A 17071-nucleotide genomic window follows, 5' to 3' on the forward strand; every position below is an offset into this window, starting at 1 on the left:
AAATTACCAGTACCCTAACATGTTTATGGACTGAGGTAAAGAACAGTAGTACAAGTTTGCCCCATCTATCATCCACTTGGTGATATTGAAACATCTGTGGAGCAACTGACTGAATTCCCCATATAAAGTGTTATCATTTACGGTAAGAACATTCATGGAAGTGAAGAAGTTATTTATGGTAACATGGCATTGTTTATAGAAGTAACCCTTGTGGACTTGATTGATAGTATTGCAAAGATCAAGCACTATATGTATCAGAACCCATCCCGCCATACTTCTCCTAGAGATAAGCTCTCCTGTTGCACCTTATTGGTTGAGCCTGATTTATTCAGTACTACCTTACAGCACAGTCCTAGACTGCCAGAAATAGAGCAGGTTTTGCCATTACCAAAAAAGGATGGGCTAAACACGGAGGATATGAAACATATGTGCCTGATCTATAGCCTTACCTTCCCCGTGAAAATCGTATGAAGACCCAGCTCAAACATTTTATAGAGGGGAAATGACCTTTTGATGCGCTCTTAAAAGGCATTTTTTAAGTTGCACTGAGGTTGAAATTTTTAGAATTCAGAGAGCTTTATCAGCTATTATTAAAGAGGTGGTTCCTACCTGTCATCTTCCTTCACAGTGACATTTGACATGGTGATTCTCTCCAATCTCCTTGACTACGTCAAAGAAAGCATGGGACTGCATGATGGAGCTCTCTTTATCATGTCCCTCTTAAATGCCCTGGGTGCTATAACAGGAGGTTCCTCAAGGTTGAATGCTCTCTTTTACCCCCTTAAATCCTTACAGGTAACCTCTTGCCTCCATTGTTTAGCCAACAAATTTGATCATGCTTATACTGATGACACAATACAGTAGCAGTATATGATTGCCTAAATAATATCTGACAAATAGTCCTAATTAGTGTTTAGAGAAATATCACTACACTGGAGCACATAACATAAACCTACACCCATGTGGGAGGTATCTTTTTGTGAAGATATCTTGCAATTATATTTATGTCAGAAAATAATTTGTTATTGATTTCTGCCATACAACCCAAAAAACTCTGTTCCATTCAGAAATACCCTCCTTTAATGTATAATTCATGGGGCAAACTCTCTATTATACCCATACTGGCTCTCCATCATACTAAAATGAACATTATCAAAATGGAGATTCTCCTTATCTCTCCTCCTAGATCCATCTTGCTTCGAACTTGGTTCAACTCAAATCTGTTCTGAATGGCAGCCCTTTTTATGTGGAATGCACTAAATGTAAAGGCTTCATCTTGACAAGACTTTTAACCTTCAAACTAATGTTAGTGGCACCCTGAGTTGTCTAAATTTGATGGAGTGCAGATGTGGACAGCTCACAATGCTACAAATATTGCTAATGATATACAGATTGGCACATGTTTTCGTCACCGGAAAGAATAATTAAGGGCACCCTAGCAGGATCTTTGTATGTCTACATCCAGTATAAGAGCAAGAAATAGCAACTTGAAGTGTAGTATCACTTTATGAAGCTGATACCCTATTTAAAAGATACTTAGCGAGAGTAGTTATACTTAGCAAGAGTAGTTATACTTTCCCTCTTTGAAAGAGTCTTTACAATTGTCAGTCGAAAGAAATCAGCCCTTTATGTGTGGTCATCCTAGTTTTTTGTTGCCTTGCACTGGACTCTATTTTTGCTGAATTTAGAACTCTTTGTACTTTGCCACTTCTAACCAGGAGGACGGTGCCCGAGTTCCTGCTTTAAACATGGTTAAATCATCTCATTTTGAATTGGCACATTTAACTTGCTTATAAACCCCTAGCATATAGAAGACACTTGTGGACTACAGAATATATTGTGCCATCCAGTACATTGGCAGTGCAAGCATGGCTACAGGCCTGCCATGTGTTACCTGACTGCTGAAGTGTAAAACCTGTAGTGTGACTAGTCCAAAAAACACTTTTTGACAGATAAAGACCTCCTTTTTAAAAATTTGTAAGTCACTCTGTTGGAAAATGGCCCTTTCGGAAAGGACACTCCAAACCTTTTGCTTTCCTCCTCCTATTTTTCTGACATCTTTCTGTTGGCTTTAGGACTCTGAGCACTTTACCACTGCTGACCAGTGCTCAAGTTCATGTGCTCTCTCCTCTAAACATGGTATGATTGGTTTACACCTGATTGACATATTTGATTTCCTTGTAAGTCCCTAGTAATGTGGTATACCATATACCCAGGGTCTGTAAATTAACTTCTACTAATGGGCATGCAGCACTAATTTTGTCACCTATGGAAATGCCTTTCAAGCCTGTCTCAGATCTGCCACTGCAGTGTCCGTGTGCACGCAGTTTACTGCCACTATACTTAGCATTTAAAATTACTTGCCAAACTTAAACTCCCCTTTAAATACATATAAGTAACCCTTAAGGTAGGCCCTAAGTAGCCCTAAGGCCAGGCTGCTATGTAAGTAAAAGGTAGGACATGTACCTTTGTGTTTTGCATGTCCTGGTAGCGACAAACAGCCTATTTTGTTTTTCACTACTGTGAGGCCTACCTCACAGGCCAGCACTGGGAATTCCTTAATACGTGTCAGCTATAATTCCTGATCAGAGATGAGTAGCTTTGTCATGTATGATATGTTTGGAATGGTAATGATAAATCCTCCTTACTGCTGAAGTTGAATTTAACATTACTGTTTTAGGAATGCCACTTTTAGAAAGTGGACATTTTTCTGTACGTACTGCTCTTTGTGCCTGACAGCCTGTCTCCAATACAAGTCTGTGTTGGATGACAGCTGCTACACTTTGTGCATTCACTCTAGACAGACTCAAACACATGAAGGTGAGACTCATCTGCATTCATCGGCATTCTGATGGGTCTTTCTGGGAAGGGAAGGAATGGGAGGTGCTGACCCTTACACTTAAATAGGTAGTGCGCATCCACACACAAAGCACTGGTTTACCCTCCAGGGTTAGCCTGCAGACAGGACTGGGTTGAAAGGCATCCTTGGGTACTTCAGCGACTTCTTTTGAAGTCACCCTCAACATCAAAGATACTTTTGGGTATAAGTACTGAGTCTCTGACACCCTAATATCAAACACTTCTGGATCTTGAAATGAACCTCTGTCAGAAGAAGTGATGTGCTCCTTAAAAGACTTAACTGGATTGATCTTCTACTTGTTCCCCTGCTGCATGCTGCATGCTGCTCCCTGACTCTGCTGGAAGGACTTTGCCTTTCTTCAAAGTGATCTCCAAGGGATTTCTGGCTTGCCTCTTGTTCTTCTGAACTTTCAGAGACCCAAAAGACTTTATACAATTCTGCTGGACTCTGCCTTCTGTGAGTCCTGCTCTTGCCTGAGATGCCCCCTCCAAACTCCTGGCCACAGAAGTGGGTTTTGGGTGTTTTGTCAAAAATCAATGCATTGCATTAACTATATGAGAAACTCAGCTGCATCGCTTTCGACCCCTATGCAGCAGTTGCCCGAGGGCAGCACTTCCACAGCATGCGTGGCTGGCCGACAACGCTCTGCACTGCTCGACAACGCATTGCCTTCACTTCAGTGAAGTTCAACAACGACGCAGTGACCCGACTGCATGAAAAAGATCAATGCATCGAGCCCTCAGCATTGTTGCTTTGCTCCATCCAAGGTACTTTCTCAGCAGGGCCCTGAATGGGTCCTGTGGCCAGTCTGCCCTCCAATGCAGTCAACCTGAACTTTGGATTTTCACCGATTCCTCACGACCACAAGTAACATTTTTACCGCTAGTGACTTCTAAGCACTATTTTCTACTTATTCTTTAAAAATTCACACCTCGACTTCAACTTATTGGTGTCGTTTTGGTCTTATTCTTCTCAGATAAATATTTTCTATTTTTCTAACCTGAGTGGAGTTTTTTTGTGGTGTATTCATTGTGTTACTGTGTGTGTATATTGCCCAAATACTTTACACATTGCCTTTGTAGATAAGCCTGACTGCTCTGTGTCAAGCTACCAGAGGGTGAGCGCAAATTAGCTTATTGTGTATTTAGCTTACCCTGACTAGAGTGGTGGTTCCTGTGTGCATACCTCAATCAACCAGGAATTACATTTCTAACACACCCCATCTAGGCATTGTAGACCACAAGGCAAGGTGCATGGTATTCAAATGTGAGATAGTTAGAACATTAATAATACCGGGTTCTTACAGTGATAAGGCCTGAATCGCTATTTTCACTGTGGCAGGCCTAGTTGTCCTATGTATTAAAAAAGAGTGCAGATAAAATACTAATACTGTTAACACCAGAAAGGGACTGGTTAGAAAAATAAACCACTATTATTAATAGTTATTAAATATGATCTTCAATGGAGAAGTTAGAGGTTTAATAAATATTAAGAAAAGGTAACTTTTAGAAAGTTACCCTTTACCAGCCTGACATACCAGAAAGCTAATTAGTATTAGCTTCTGCATACTCCGAACCTGTGCCTCAGCGTAAAATGAGGCATGATCGAGTTGCACTGATTCAGATTGAATTTCAGCTTCCTCCAGGTAAAGGCTCAGAGCAGGTCAGAAAACATGACTAAGTTCCATTCTGCGTTGGGACTTAGAAACGTTTGAACAAGAAATCTTAAAATCTCCATAGCTCTAGTGGGACCAAACTGGTCCAAATATCTGACCTTTGGGTCCATGGCAATTTTTCTTCTCAAAAAAGGACAAAGTCACTTTCTGTATTTGGATTTTGAGCCTGATTACGATGTCAGTGAGTCAAACACCGATGGCTCATTGTGTCCGACTCCCCGACATCTGCCCCTGCGATCCACCTGCATTACAAAGCGGCAGGTATAGCGAACGTCCGCTGTGCTTCCGATGCATCGGAGGGTCAGTAAATCCTACAATAAGGGTGGTGCCTGCTCAGGCACTGTTGTAGGAATTTCAATCTGCCTTATTTGAAAAGGCAGGTGGAAAGTGACATTTGGGGCCTCTAGTGGCCCCCATCCTCCCTGGCCCTCCTCTACGGAGCCTGCTAGATGGTGCAGGGATGTTTTCAAAGTGATTACTTTCTGTTGCGGCGTGTGCTGCAGTCCGCAGCACATGCCGCAATAAAAAATATGCGCATTGCGACTGCCGTGAAGGAAGTCACATCATAATCAGGGCAGTGTGATGGCCAACTTCTAGTCACGTGGTTCTGCTTCCGCCACAGTGCCGGTCGGACAAGAGTCCGACCGGCATCGTAATCAGGCCCTTAGTTTGGACTTAGAAATGTGTTTGTTTGAACTTTTATGACTTTCAGACTTCCACCGGGCCTAATCTTCTTATAATATTCGACCAGGGATCCGTTGTGGTCAGTCTCAAATTGTGCCTACGTCCTGATCTACAGCTTCTCTAACTATCATTGGTGTTTGTGCTTTTTAGCCCTCTTTTCAATTAACTCTTAAAAAATTCATATTTCTGGTTCCCATTATAAGAATTTTGTTGTTTCGGTCTCATAAAATGTTTCTCTTTATGTGAAAACTGATAGTGGAATTTTGTTGAAATTTGTGTGACAATTTCTATGTATATTTCTATGTATGTGTATGCACTGTTTAGATACTTTACACATTTTCCTAAGAAAAGCCTATCTCATGTGCCATAGCTACCAGAGGGTTTGTTTTGGACAAATGTTCATATGGCCATTCAATCAGAAGGAAGTCCTTCTGTACACAGACCCAAATATGCGTAGTGTCAACATTTTCATTTTTATCATAACACTATGCTCAGCTTGGTCAATAACTTCCAGAGGATGTCCTGAAATGCAATGGGGTTTTGTTTGCAAGAATTAAAAAACAGCAAAAAAGAAAGTGAAAAAAATAGTATTCAATAGAATTAAGGACTTTATTTGAAAACACACATTGAATCACTCAAGGTATACGGAATTGATGTTGACATATCTGTCATTTACAATGGACAAAACACATTCTTGCAATGAGACCCGGGTTTCAAAAAAGACTAAAAATGAACTAAACGAGACAAACAAGGTTGCAACAATGTAACTTAACAGCTGGCACTATGCTCATCTGTGTTTTTACACAGAAGGACCTCCTTCAGATTGAAGGTCGACAACCTGATTTTCATGGTATGCTTAGGCAGAGGATGCACTTATGTAGCATTCCACAACTGTCAGTACTGGCATTAAAGTGGCTCAAATTTTGCAATACAACAGCTTAGTACATACTGACGTTTCATTTGGATACATACATGGAAAGATGTTCAACCGGAACCATGTAATCAACTCTTATTATGATTCTATTAATACGATTTATGTATAGAAATCAATGTCTAATTGTGCAAAACGTCTGCATGACATTTGTGTGCTCTCATTCAAAACAACAATAGGTCGACTTATTTCTGTATGTGCACACTTTCTTCAGACCCTCTAACTGAATACATTAGAAGGTTTGCTTGATGTGGATCTGTTAGACCTGGCATTTCTTGGCGTAATTACCCCAGACATTTTGCCTCTACCGCCTCTATTTTTGATGCTGTGATGGATTTCGTTTGACTGACTTAGATGCTTTGGGAACTTTGCCACTGCTAATCAGTGTCAAAGTGCAAGTGCTCCCTGTGTAAAGTGTAATGGTAATTGGTTGTCCATGATTGGTATGTTTGCCTTACTAGTAAAGTCCCTAGTAAAGTGCACTATGTGTGCCAGGGCTGGTAATGCAAATGCTACTAGTGGGCCTGCAGCGCTAATTATGCCACCCACACAAGTAGCCTTAAAGAGAGAACTCAGGCCTGCCACTGCAGTGCCTGCGCACAGTTTGTTAAACTGCCATGTTGTTCTGACAAGTGCACCCACTTGCCAGACCTTACCCTTCCCTTTTTGTGCACATCAGACACCCCTGTGGTAGGCCCAAGGTATCCCCTGGGCAGGGTGCAGTGTATGTGAAAGGCAGGACATGAACTGAGGTGTGTACCGTGTCCTGACAGTGAAATACTCTCCATTTCGTTTTTCACAGTTGAAGGGCCAGCTTGCCCATAGGACAGAATTTGGGAGGCTGTGTAATATGTTTCCAGCCTATCTTCCCAAAAGCTTAAGATGGAGAGGTGAAGTTTAGTATGCCTGAACTCACAATTCATTAACACATTTTTTGTGAAGGTGGTTTTTGCATTGTGTGTTTAGAAACCACTCTTTTAGAAGTGGCTGGGTTTTTGTGCTCTAACATTTCTGTGTGTCTCTGCCTGGTTGTGGATTGAGTGTCTGGATCTGAAAGTGATAGGATATGGAGAATGTCTTGACCCAGGGGAGGAGATGAGACAGTAACAGACTGACCTGCATCTGGAGTATAGGGGGGAGTAAATCTCAAGGAATAATAATAATAATGGTTAGATAACTCTGGAGGTTAAAGCATTTGTTGGAGAGATCTTTGTTTTGTGTAGTCCCAAATTTTAATCAAAGCAGTAGAGAAGATTAAGTTGTCTCCTGCAAAACATAATCACCCACTGTTCTTGGGGGTAGAGGGGACATTTGGGGATTGTTGAACCTCTATTTTGTTGCTACCTTCTTCGGGTCTGTTATTTATGATATCACAACGCATATGGTGTGCATCTTATACAAGGTTGTGAGCATAAATGTACCACATAGTTATGCAATAGTGCTCTGATATGTGTATGATATAACATTTGGCAACTGAAAATACAATTACATTTGTTTTAAAAAAAAGTTGTCTCCTGCAAATCAAAGCACATCATGTAACATGCAGATCACCGATTTTTATTTTATGTAGTTAGGTAAGTGGATTACTGCTTTGAGCACAGAGATCCTTTTGTTACCTGCAATTCATAAATTGTAATCCTTCTAGTAGACCACAGTGAGCTATGAAGGGCATGTGGCTCCTACACCTTATAACCCTGACTGTCTCATGTAGCACATCTTTTACATTGATTTGCACACTTACATGATTTCTTTGGAATGGATAATGTGTATGTTATGTAAAGCGCTCTAACACTCTGCACTGGGATGAGTAGTGCTATAAAAGAAATAAACTAGGGCAATTTAAATTATTTGTGTACATACTGGGACTGACAAACACACCTGACATTCTTACAGTGCATGCACTTATATCCAGGGAGTGAACAAAGTAAAAAGCGTGCATCTCTTAAATATCTGTGAAGAGATAACAAGATGTGTGGCTCTGTTTCCCCTCCCTTGCATTTACTTTAAAGTATGAGGTTCCAGGCCACCTCCAGTCAGGATATTCAAGCAAAAGGATGCCTGGTGGCCCCTGAACTACGGCCTTTATCTTCGGCTCAGCTGGAGATGAAAGAAAAGCCCCCTCACCACCTAGACGTTGCTGCTGGGAATGGAAGGCAGACAACGTACTGGCACTGCTGAACGTGTCCTGGTGTCTGAAAATTACACCGGGACAAGTTCATCATATTTTTGTGGGGCACAACTTCTTGGCAGGGGGGGACAGCGTCGACCCTGTGAAATAAGTGGGTGGACGCTGTGTTCCCGTGTGTCCCCCCGGCTCGTGCCCTGGTTTAGATGTATCCTGCGTCTAGAAGAAGACATATTTCTCTTATTCATCTTAAGCAGGAAATTACCATTGACGCCAGTTTATTACAACCTCCATTGTAATAGGAACCAAGCCTTTTCTCTGCTGCAACATGTCCTGGTTTTAAACTTGACAACAGTGAAGCTTTCCTAAAATGATGTGCTGGTTATAATTGAGCAGCCACACACGATGTGTTCCCAAATCCTTATTTACAAGTGTGACGACAGTTACCTCCTCTGGAACAGCGCGGATATTGGTGAATCCTTTTCGGAATACGACAAACACGCGACGTGCCCCACAGCGTAAGGCGGAAGTGGCGCAGTCAAAAGCTGTGTCGCCTGCTCCAAGTACAATCACTGTTCCCTTTATCGACGGCAGCGCAGAGCGGCAGGCACACATCCCTGAATGATAAAAAGGAAAGAACATGTTCAAGTAGGAAAACTGTTTATGCATGACAGCTGGAAAGTCGCTCGGACTTAGAGCAGTGTAAAATTGCATCTTGCCATTTTCAAGCATGGAGTGTCAGTATTAGATTATTGTGCCTCAGTGAAGGACAATTTTATTCCCAGTCTCAAAATATCCTCTGACATGCAATTTCATAGTCAGTACACTTAGCAGCGATGACTTCAATCTTCCCACCTCTTGCAGAGATATACAAAGGGATCCCATATATTTGGTACATTTTGCTGCTTTGTAAATAATAATAATCATAGTTTGCTCATGAGCATTCCTTTACACTCTTTGGTTAGAAAGATATATTCGAGAAGTCAAGCGATTCTACTCACGTACTTCGGTGCTTATAACATATAAATCATCTAAAGCTAAAAACAAACTACAACACTAAAAAAATACAAAAAATAACCTCATTCCCTTAACTTCGCTGCATATCCAACCTGCAATAAATACATTTGAAGCATGAATGGAAGGAGCCGGATTTTTAAGCGAATGAGTCCATGATGATCTCATTTAAGTACTAAGGCCCTTGTTACAAGTTGCCCAGTATTCTCGATGAGAATGCCCTTCCTTTCAGCAAACTCTTCCTTACTTAAAACGTGTCACGCTCTTTAGTAGACACATTGCCCGTGATAATCCACACAAACAACAGCCCCCCCATCAGGCCTTTTACAAGCTTTTAGTTCAAAAACTCGAGAACCAAGCAGCAGGCGTGAAGATACACATAAAAGCACGTCTTCCCTTCCGCGAACCGGCGAGCAAGACTGATAACTGGTTGTACATATTTTAAAAGTTTACACAAGCAAAAATATTCCACTTTTGCATTATTGTGGCCGTTTACTGCACTGGGTTAGATTTACTTCCCAAAATGTGAAACAGCTTTAAATTATTTAGTGTTTTGTGCAATTTCCACTACAAAGATGTTTTATATGTCTGAAGCAATGTTCCACCGAATAATACAAGCAGCACAGGGGCAGAAGAGATATAAATAATAAAAAATCTGACTCCCAGTCCTTATGCTGGTTTATGTACAGCGATGGTCGAAGTGACTTTTATTATGCCATTTGGAAAGCCTATGAATAGAAAGTCTGCGCTCTTACACTTCGTCCTACGGTCATTTGTCCCAACGATACCTTTGCAATATCCTAAGCGCTAGAACTCCAACAAGTCAACTTATTTTACCACTTCTTTTTGTTTACTGTAGGTATGATGAATTCTTATATTTTGCAGCACATATTCGGTGCCAATTGACGCAGCTAATCTTGACTAGACATTTGAATCTCTAGTTTAGAACTGTTCTAATTTCTAAGCCCATGCAGAATATTACACGTCTGTGTGATTTCATTGCACATTATCTGTCCGTCTGTCTGTCTGTCTGTCTGTCTATCCGTCTGTCCATCTGTCTGTCCATCCGTCCGTCCATCTATCTATCTGTCCATCCATCCATCCATCCATCCATCCATCCATCCATCCATCCATCCATCTGTCCATCCATCCATCCGTCCATCCATCCATCCATCCATCCGTCCATCCATCCGTCCATCCATCTATCCGTCTATCTATCTGTCCATCTATCTGTCCATCCATCCATCCATCCATCCATCTTGTTTCTTGTTGATTTGCTTACATTTACGATTATATATTGGTCCTCTAACACCAACATCCTCTCATATACACTCACCACAGTAGGGATTTGGAAAGGTGGGTGCAAGAACTAATTGAGTTTAACAGAAAGTAATCTCGCCTACACTCATTATTCTGATAATGAACTTTAGCAATTGAACATGGAAAGACTATTGAATACAGGATTATTGTTACAGAGCACATGACTGGCCTCTGCCATTGTAAGAATTTACACAATTTCAAATCCTTTTCTAATGGGGGCTGGAGGTATAGTAAAGTGACTCTATTCAGCTGTTGAGGACACCTGATTGGCTTTCGAAAGATCAAATCAAGGAGGGAAAGTGCAACATAATTTTACATAAAACTACAGTGGCATCTCTTCCAATGACACTGTCCTCGTGAATGCATCCATATGCAAAAGTTCTCTTCAAGTACACGGAAGAATACGGAGAAAAGGTGCATTTTAAGGAAATTGAAACAACCAAGATTTCTTTCTGCCAGATGACCTCCAGAAGCTGATTGTAAACTAAACTCAAAATCGTGGTCTCAAGCCTGAATGCTCTTAATCAATCTAAAACACAAGCATTTTCAATACAGCAAAATAATGCATAGTTCCAGTAGTTTGTAATTAATTCTGCTCCACACTGTTATCAAGTGTAATTTTCAAAGCACAGAGCATGTGTTAGCTCTGTGTAGACATCTCACTACAGAAGCAGTAGTTGAGTTCTCTCTGATCTGCAGTCTTTGGTCCAGGTATGTATTTTAAGCTCTCTGAAAATAGAGCATATCTTTATTTCATTTATGTCTGAATTACCTCCCTGCCAATAGTGATCTAATATTCTTCTGTTAGATATGGTGTTAGACAATGCCTTTTGTGTACGGTCACCCCCCTTTTTTTCTGAGCTGATGCTGGTGCTTTGTTTACTCTGCACACTGGGGCACTGCTAACTGGAATGTCCTGGTGGTAAAAAACCTCCAAAGTAATTTTTTACTGTGGCAAGGCTTGCTCTCCCATTGAAAAGCACTGGGTTACACCTTTACACCTTATAATGCTTAACTGCAGTTTGGAAGTAGCTAGAAACGTGATTCAATGACTCATTTTGCAATAATTGTGCCCCTGAAATTACTATTACGGAAAACAAGTTCCTCCAGAACCTAGCCGCATTACCACTGAGCTCACCACTTCTCCCCCTTAGGCTTGATATGGGACTAAGATCACTAAAGGAGGAATCAGGTGTGAAGCCTCTGACTTTCTGGAGGCGACTTTGGGTAACCCCCGAACTTACATGCTACCGGGCTGAATTTATGGATCTTTATCAACATCCAGCTGTCCGAAAAATTGCATGGCTAGTGTATAAAGAATGAATTATCTCGCCTGGGTCTATCGGCCCTGTGGATAAACCCCCAAGAAGCTTGTAGTAGGATATCCCGTAAAGCTCTGGTTACAAGATATTACGAACGCAATCTGAATGCTTCTATAACTAAATGATACACTTGGGTTGATGTCTACTACTTTTTTAAATATGAAGGACTACTACAAGTTGGAGATAGTCCTGGACGATATTAACCCTATTGGTCTTAGGAAACTATTCCTTCAATGGAGACACAATGCTTTGCCAATAAGAGCTCTTACTAGCAGATGGCACCCTTCATCTCCTAAAAATTGTCCTGCTTGCAATGATGTGGTGGAGACTGAAACTCATATGTTGTTTTTTTGTCCTTCTTATACGAAATCCAGGAAAAAGTGGATTATTCCCATCTGCAGAAACTGGGGCTTCAGGCATCATCTGGAGGCCTTCCGATTGTTGAAATCGGACTTATCCCCTTTAACTGTATTTGCTGTCAGCAAGTACTTAGCTGCTGTATGGAATATCAGAAGAACTTTTTTGATAACATGAATTCTTTTGCACTAATTGATGTTCTGATTCCTGGTCAATATTTTGCAGACACTGTAATTCCACCTTATCTTTCTCTTAATGATGTATTTCATTGTGCAGTTTTTTTTGTCTTATCTGTATTGTTCATCTTTTATGACTTATGAAGTCGAAATAAAGATTAATGAAATGAATATAAAATCCAACTTATTGGTCAGGTTGGATTTTATATTACCATTTTGTAAATGACACATTCAGAAAATTGTAATTTTCCTGCCTGAAACAAATGCACTTTTCTGTCAGTGTTCTCTGTCACCGAGGAGATGAACGGCTCCTTGATTATGTTTTAAGAGGCTCCCAGTGTGGGGACCAGGGGAGAGGGGTGGCCCTTCCCCTAACAGGATGGCCATATGGGCTGTGTCCTGTAACTAAATGAACTTCAAAGGATGCACATGGTGTCACTGGCAGGTATGGCTCACACCTCAGCCTGCACACTCTATGCCCGCTAACCAGCAAGGCACCACTCCCAGTGGGAGAGGGGCTGCCCCATAACCAATTTTGAATGATCTCAAGGGAGGGTTTGCTCATTTCCCTAACCACACCCATTGGGTGGACACAGGAGCTTTGTTCAAGGAAAGACATGTTCTGCATGTTACCTTTAGGTAGAAAGGGGCACTGTGGGATATTCTACAGTAAATCACAAAGGAAGTGCTGCAAAAGTGGGTAATGTCACCCCTGAAAACTTGTATACCACTGTTTATGGAGTTGCCAGTAGTTTCCCCACCCACAGGCTGGTACTGGGCACACGTGGCATGCCAGAACCCTTCTCAGAACACTGCTGGACCTGTGACAGACAGATGGACGGCTGTTCCTGCTGTTGTGACCTGTGAGAAGTCCCACGAGGGCTGGACCTTATCTCATTTGTACATAGGGCCAAGAAGTGGACTTCAAAGTTCAGTTTGTTGACCTCCTGTTAAGAGACAGTGCCACAAAAGTTGCAAGAAGCCTACTTCCCTAAAGAGCTGAGCTGACCAGTCTCAACCAGATCTGCCCTGGATGCTGTTGATGGTTCTGTTGGAATAAGTCTTGACCCCCAAGTCCTGAGGTCCTAGAACCCTTGGTTGGTGTTAGAGTGTACTCCTCCTGCCCAAACTGAAAAGCTACCAACATTTCCTCTGAAGAACTGGTGGGAGAATGGAACTACTGTAAGAAATTCTAACTGGTTAAGTTGGAATTCAAGTCACAATTCATAAAATGCCACTTTTCAAAAGTTGTCGTTTTCTTGTCCTAACCATTTGGTGCCTGCAACCTGTATCCTTGGTCACATGTCGGGGAGTAGCTAGCAGTTGGCCTTTGTGTATTGCTCCCAGATAATGAGAGAAAAGAGGACCAGGTGTTAGCAGGATAGGCTATCTCTGACTTGATGAGGGAGAGGAGTTGCCATCTGCAACACATCACAAAGGCTCTTCCCCAGCACACTCACAAAGGGTTTGAGACTAGTCTTTTGTGCCCCTAGACAAGCTGGGGCCAGGGTAGGAAGGCAGGAAATTCCAAATATCTCTGGGGGGTGGAACCATCTAGAGCCTTCTACTACCTAAAAGCTGGCTCCAATTATCAATATAGGATCCTCAGACTCAACTCTTCAGTATACCTCTAGATCTGTAGAAGACTCAAAAGGACTGCTGTGCTGCCCTGCTTCAAGAAGGACTGCTACTCTGCTGCCCTGTTACTTACTGCCTGAGGGAAAAGGACTGGACCTGCATCTTGAACTCAGGACCACCAGGTTGACTCAAAGGGCTAATTGGCTGGCCTCTTGATCAGGGCCTCAGGGACAGAAAAACTCCAAACACCTTGAACCCTACACATGTACCCTGCCAGCTGTTTCTTGTCCCCAGAGTGGTGCCACCCCAGTCCTGTACCATTTAAAGTGGGTCTGAAGGCACTCTGCCAGCCTAGCTGGCTCTTGGGCAGAACCGACGCAGCGTGACTCATCTTCTAGCATCCTCACTTTGGAAACACTGCTGGGCGATGCATCCCCCTGAACCACAGCTACGCCATGCATCCCTCACACAGGACGCTGAATTATCAGCCTCCATCGACGACATCCCCTGCGCCGATGCAGAACCTTGCAGCACAAGACTTGTCGATGACTCCATCATAACCGCTGATGCTCGTTGCATACTCAATGCAGTCTCTAGCAATGGGAGCTGCAGCTCATCGGAACTATCCCTGCTCATCGGAAACAGCCCCTGCGTGACATATCCTCAACGTGGGATCTCACAATGCTCCGCTACCAGGATACAAGGTACTTTGTTCAGCAGTCCTAACAGGGCTCCTGCATCAGGCCCGTGATCCATCGCAGTTGGCCTGAACTTATGACTTGGTCCCGATCCGACTTGACCAGACAACCACTGTTGATGCTTTGTGCTTTTAGGCATGATTTTCACTTACATATTTAAAATGACATATCTTTGGTTCAATTGATTGGAGTTTTTGTTGCTTTGGTCTCAAATAATGTATTACATATTACTCTATTTCTCTAAATTGGTAAGGGATTTTTCTTGCGTGTGTTTTCAATTTACTTCTATTTGAAGTGCTGCAGAAATACTTTAAACATTGACTTTAAGTTAAGCCTGGTTGCTTTTTTGCCTAGCTATCAGAGGGTTAAATACAGGATAATTTGGGGTTGCTTGTGACTTTACCCTTACAGGAACTGTGGTTGCTGTTGAGAAAGCTTTTACCACCCCAACCAGTAGCCCAATTTCCTACAATTTTGAGTTGTGAGATTTGGACTGCACACAAAAAATCCCAGAGAAATATTTTTTTTTGTTTTATTCACTCTCATTTTACCTAACTGACTGACTGTGACCATACCTGCCGAAATGGAATTCCAGATCATCAACCTGGAGAGCTACACTTGGTTGAGCTCAAGAATTTCTGTAAGGAAAGGAAAGGGGACTGCTAACCAAAAAGGCCACCACAAAGTTGGAGATACAGAAAGTTCTGAAGGTCTAAGCAGAAGCTCACCAATTACTGTCAGCAACAGATGACCAGGATGAGGAAGATGCTATGGGGGGGCAAGCACAGGGTCTGGGTTCACGTCCTGAGATGCAACACTCAGGGGAGGAGGATAACTTATCTTCTGAATTGAAACACCCTGCCAGAGTGGAGAGCAGTGGGTCTTCACAATGCCTGTCTGCAGAGGAGTTGGCAGGTAGGAAAGCATAGAGAGTTTCAGCTACAGATGGCAGAAATAAAAATGGAAAAAGAGTTAGCTCTGAAGGAAAAGAAACTGACCATGCATGAGAAGAGAATGGCCTATGAGCGTACTCTCATAAGCCGGAACTCCGAGACAAGCAGGAACATTCCAGCAGTAATGGTGGCAGCATACCCACAGTGTCTGAAGGGGACAAGAAGGTTCACTTACCCAAAGATCTGATTCCTAGCTATGTGGTAGGGGGTGACATTGACAAGCGTGTTTCTGCCATTGAAGTGGGTTTCAAGATGCTCAAATCTCAGAAGAGGTTTGGGGGAGCAACACTCTGGAAACACATGCCCACAGTAGGGAGGAATACCTTGCTGACACTGGAGGTAGAGGATGGATGAAGTGCACTCTAATGAAAACCATCCTTTTGACCAAGTTTGGACTCACCCCAGAGAAGTATTGCATTAGACTAAGGGATAGCCATAAAATACAGAACAAGTCTTGGGTGGATGTTCTTGACTACACCAGTAAGGCGTGAATGGATGGGTGTGAGGCAGCAAAGTTCATGATTTTACTGGGTTGTTTCATTTGAAACTGAAAGAGCATATGTTAAATATCTGTTTTACAGAGCTGTGCCAGCAACTGATTGATAATAAGCTTGCTGACCCCAGGTGGTATGCTGAGGAGGCAGACCGCTGCGTCATTACCAGAGTGTTTAAAAAGGTATCTGGGGGTGGGGGGGTCACCAAAAAGGTGGTGAAAGGTCCCACTAGTATACAAAAGGGGGAGAAAAACCTAAAAATAATGAGTTCTTTAAAGGCTCCCAAAATAATTCCAAAAGAAACAACAATAACCAGTCCCAGTTTGAGCTTAAAAGAAAGGAGTTTTATGACAAACAGGCAGGGTGGTTTGCCCCCAGAGTAGTGAGTGTTACAAATATGGGCAATTCAAGGAAAACACCACATATTCCAAGAGGGTACAGCCCCCACCGGTGGGCTTACATGTGAGTTGGCCAGTGTTGCACTTGGGGAGGATGTGGTCACCGTTAGCATTGGGGAGAGAGCATGGGTTACATTACTGTCCCTAGGGGATAGAGAGATGGTACTTAAAGCCCATATGGCTTCACATACCTCTAAGTAGAGGCAGTGGGTCACCATCAACAAGCACAGGGTGGAGACTCAGAGACACAGGAGCCAGTAGGACTACTGTGGGGTGTCATCTGGTAACTTCAGAGCAGGTCATCTCTAATACATTGCACCAGGCCATAGTCGTAGACAACCGTGAGAGTCACTAACCATTTGATCTGATTCCATTTGAGTGGGATATTGGTTTCAGGTTCTCTAAAAGTAGCTGTGAGCCCTACCATGCCTGTTAGGTAATGACCTAGAGCACACTGTCAGGAAGGAAGTGGAGCTCAGGTCACTC

The 17071-nt window shown here is 42.5% G+C and overlaps 1 protein-coding gene across 2 annotated transcripts in view; it reads right to left on the bottom strand.

Annotated features, from left to right (window-relative positions):
* The window catches only part of DPYD (dihydropyrimidine dehydrogenase), a 3539101-nt gene that overhangs the window by 1652487 nt on the left and 1869543 nt on the right, over nucleotides 1-17071 (bottom strand). For both annotated transcript variants that reach the window (XM_085601856.1, XM_085601855.1), the window contains exon 10: nucleotides 8723-8892. In XM_085601856.1, coding sequence (XP_085457982.1) covers nucleotides 8723-8892 — 170 coding nt within the window. The remainder of the gene's footprint in view (nucleotides 1-8722; nucleotides 8893-17071) is intronic.

Source organism: Triturus cristatus, chromosome 4_2 (genome assembly GCF_964204655.1).
Source record: "Triturus cristatus chromosome 4_2, aTriCri1.1, whole genome shotgun sequence".
NCBI classification, from domain to species: Eukaryota; Metazoa; Chordata; class Amphibia; order Caudata; family Salamandridae; genus Triturus; species Triturus cristatus.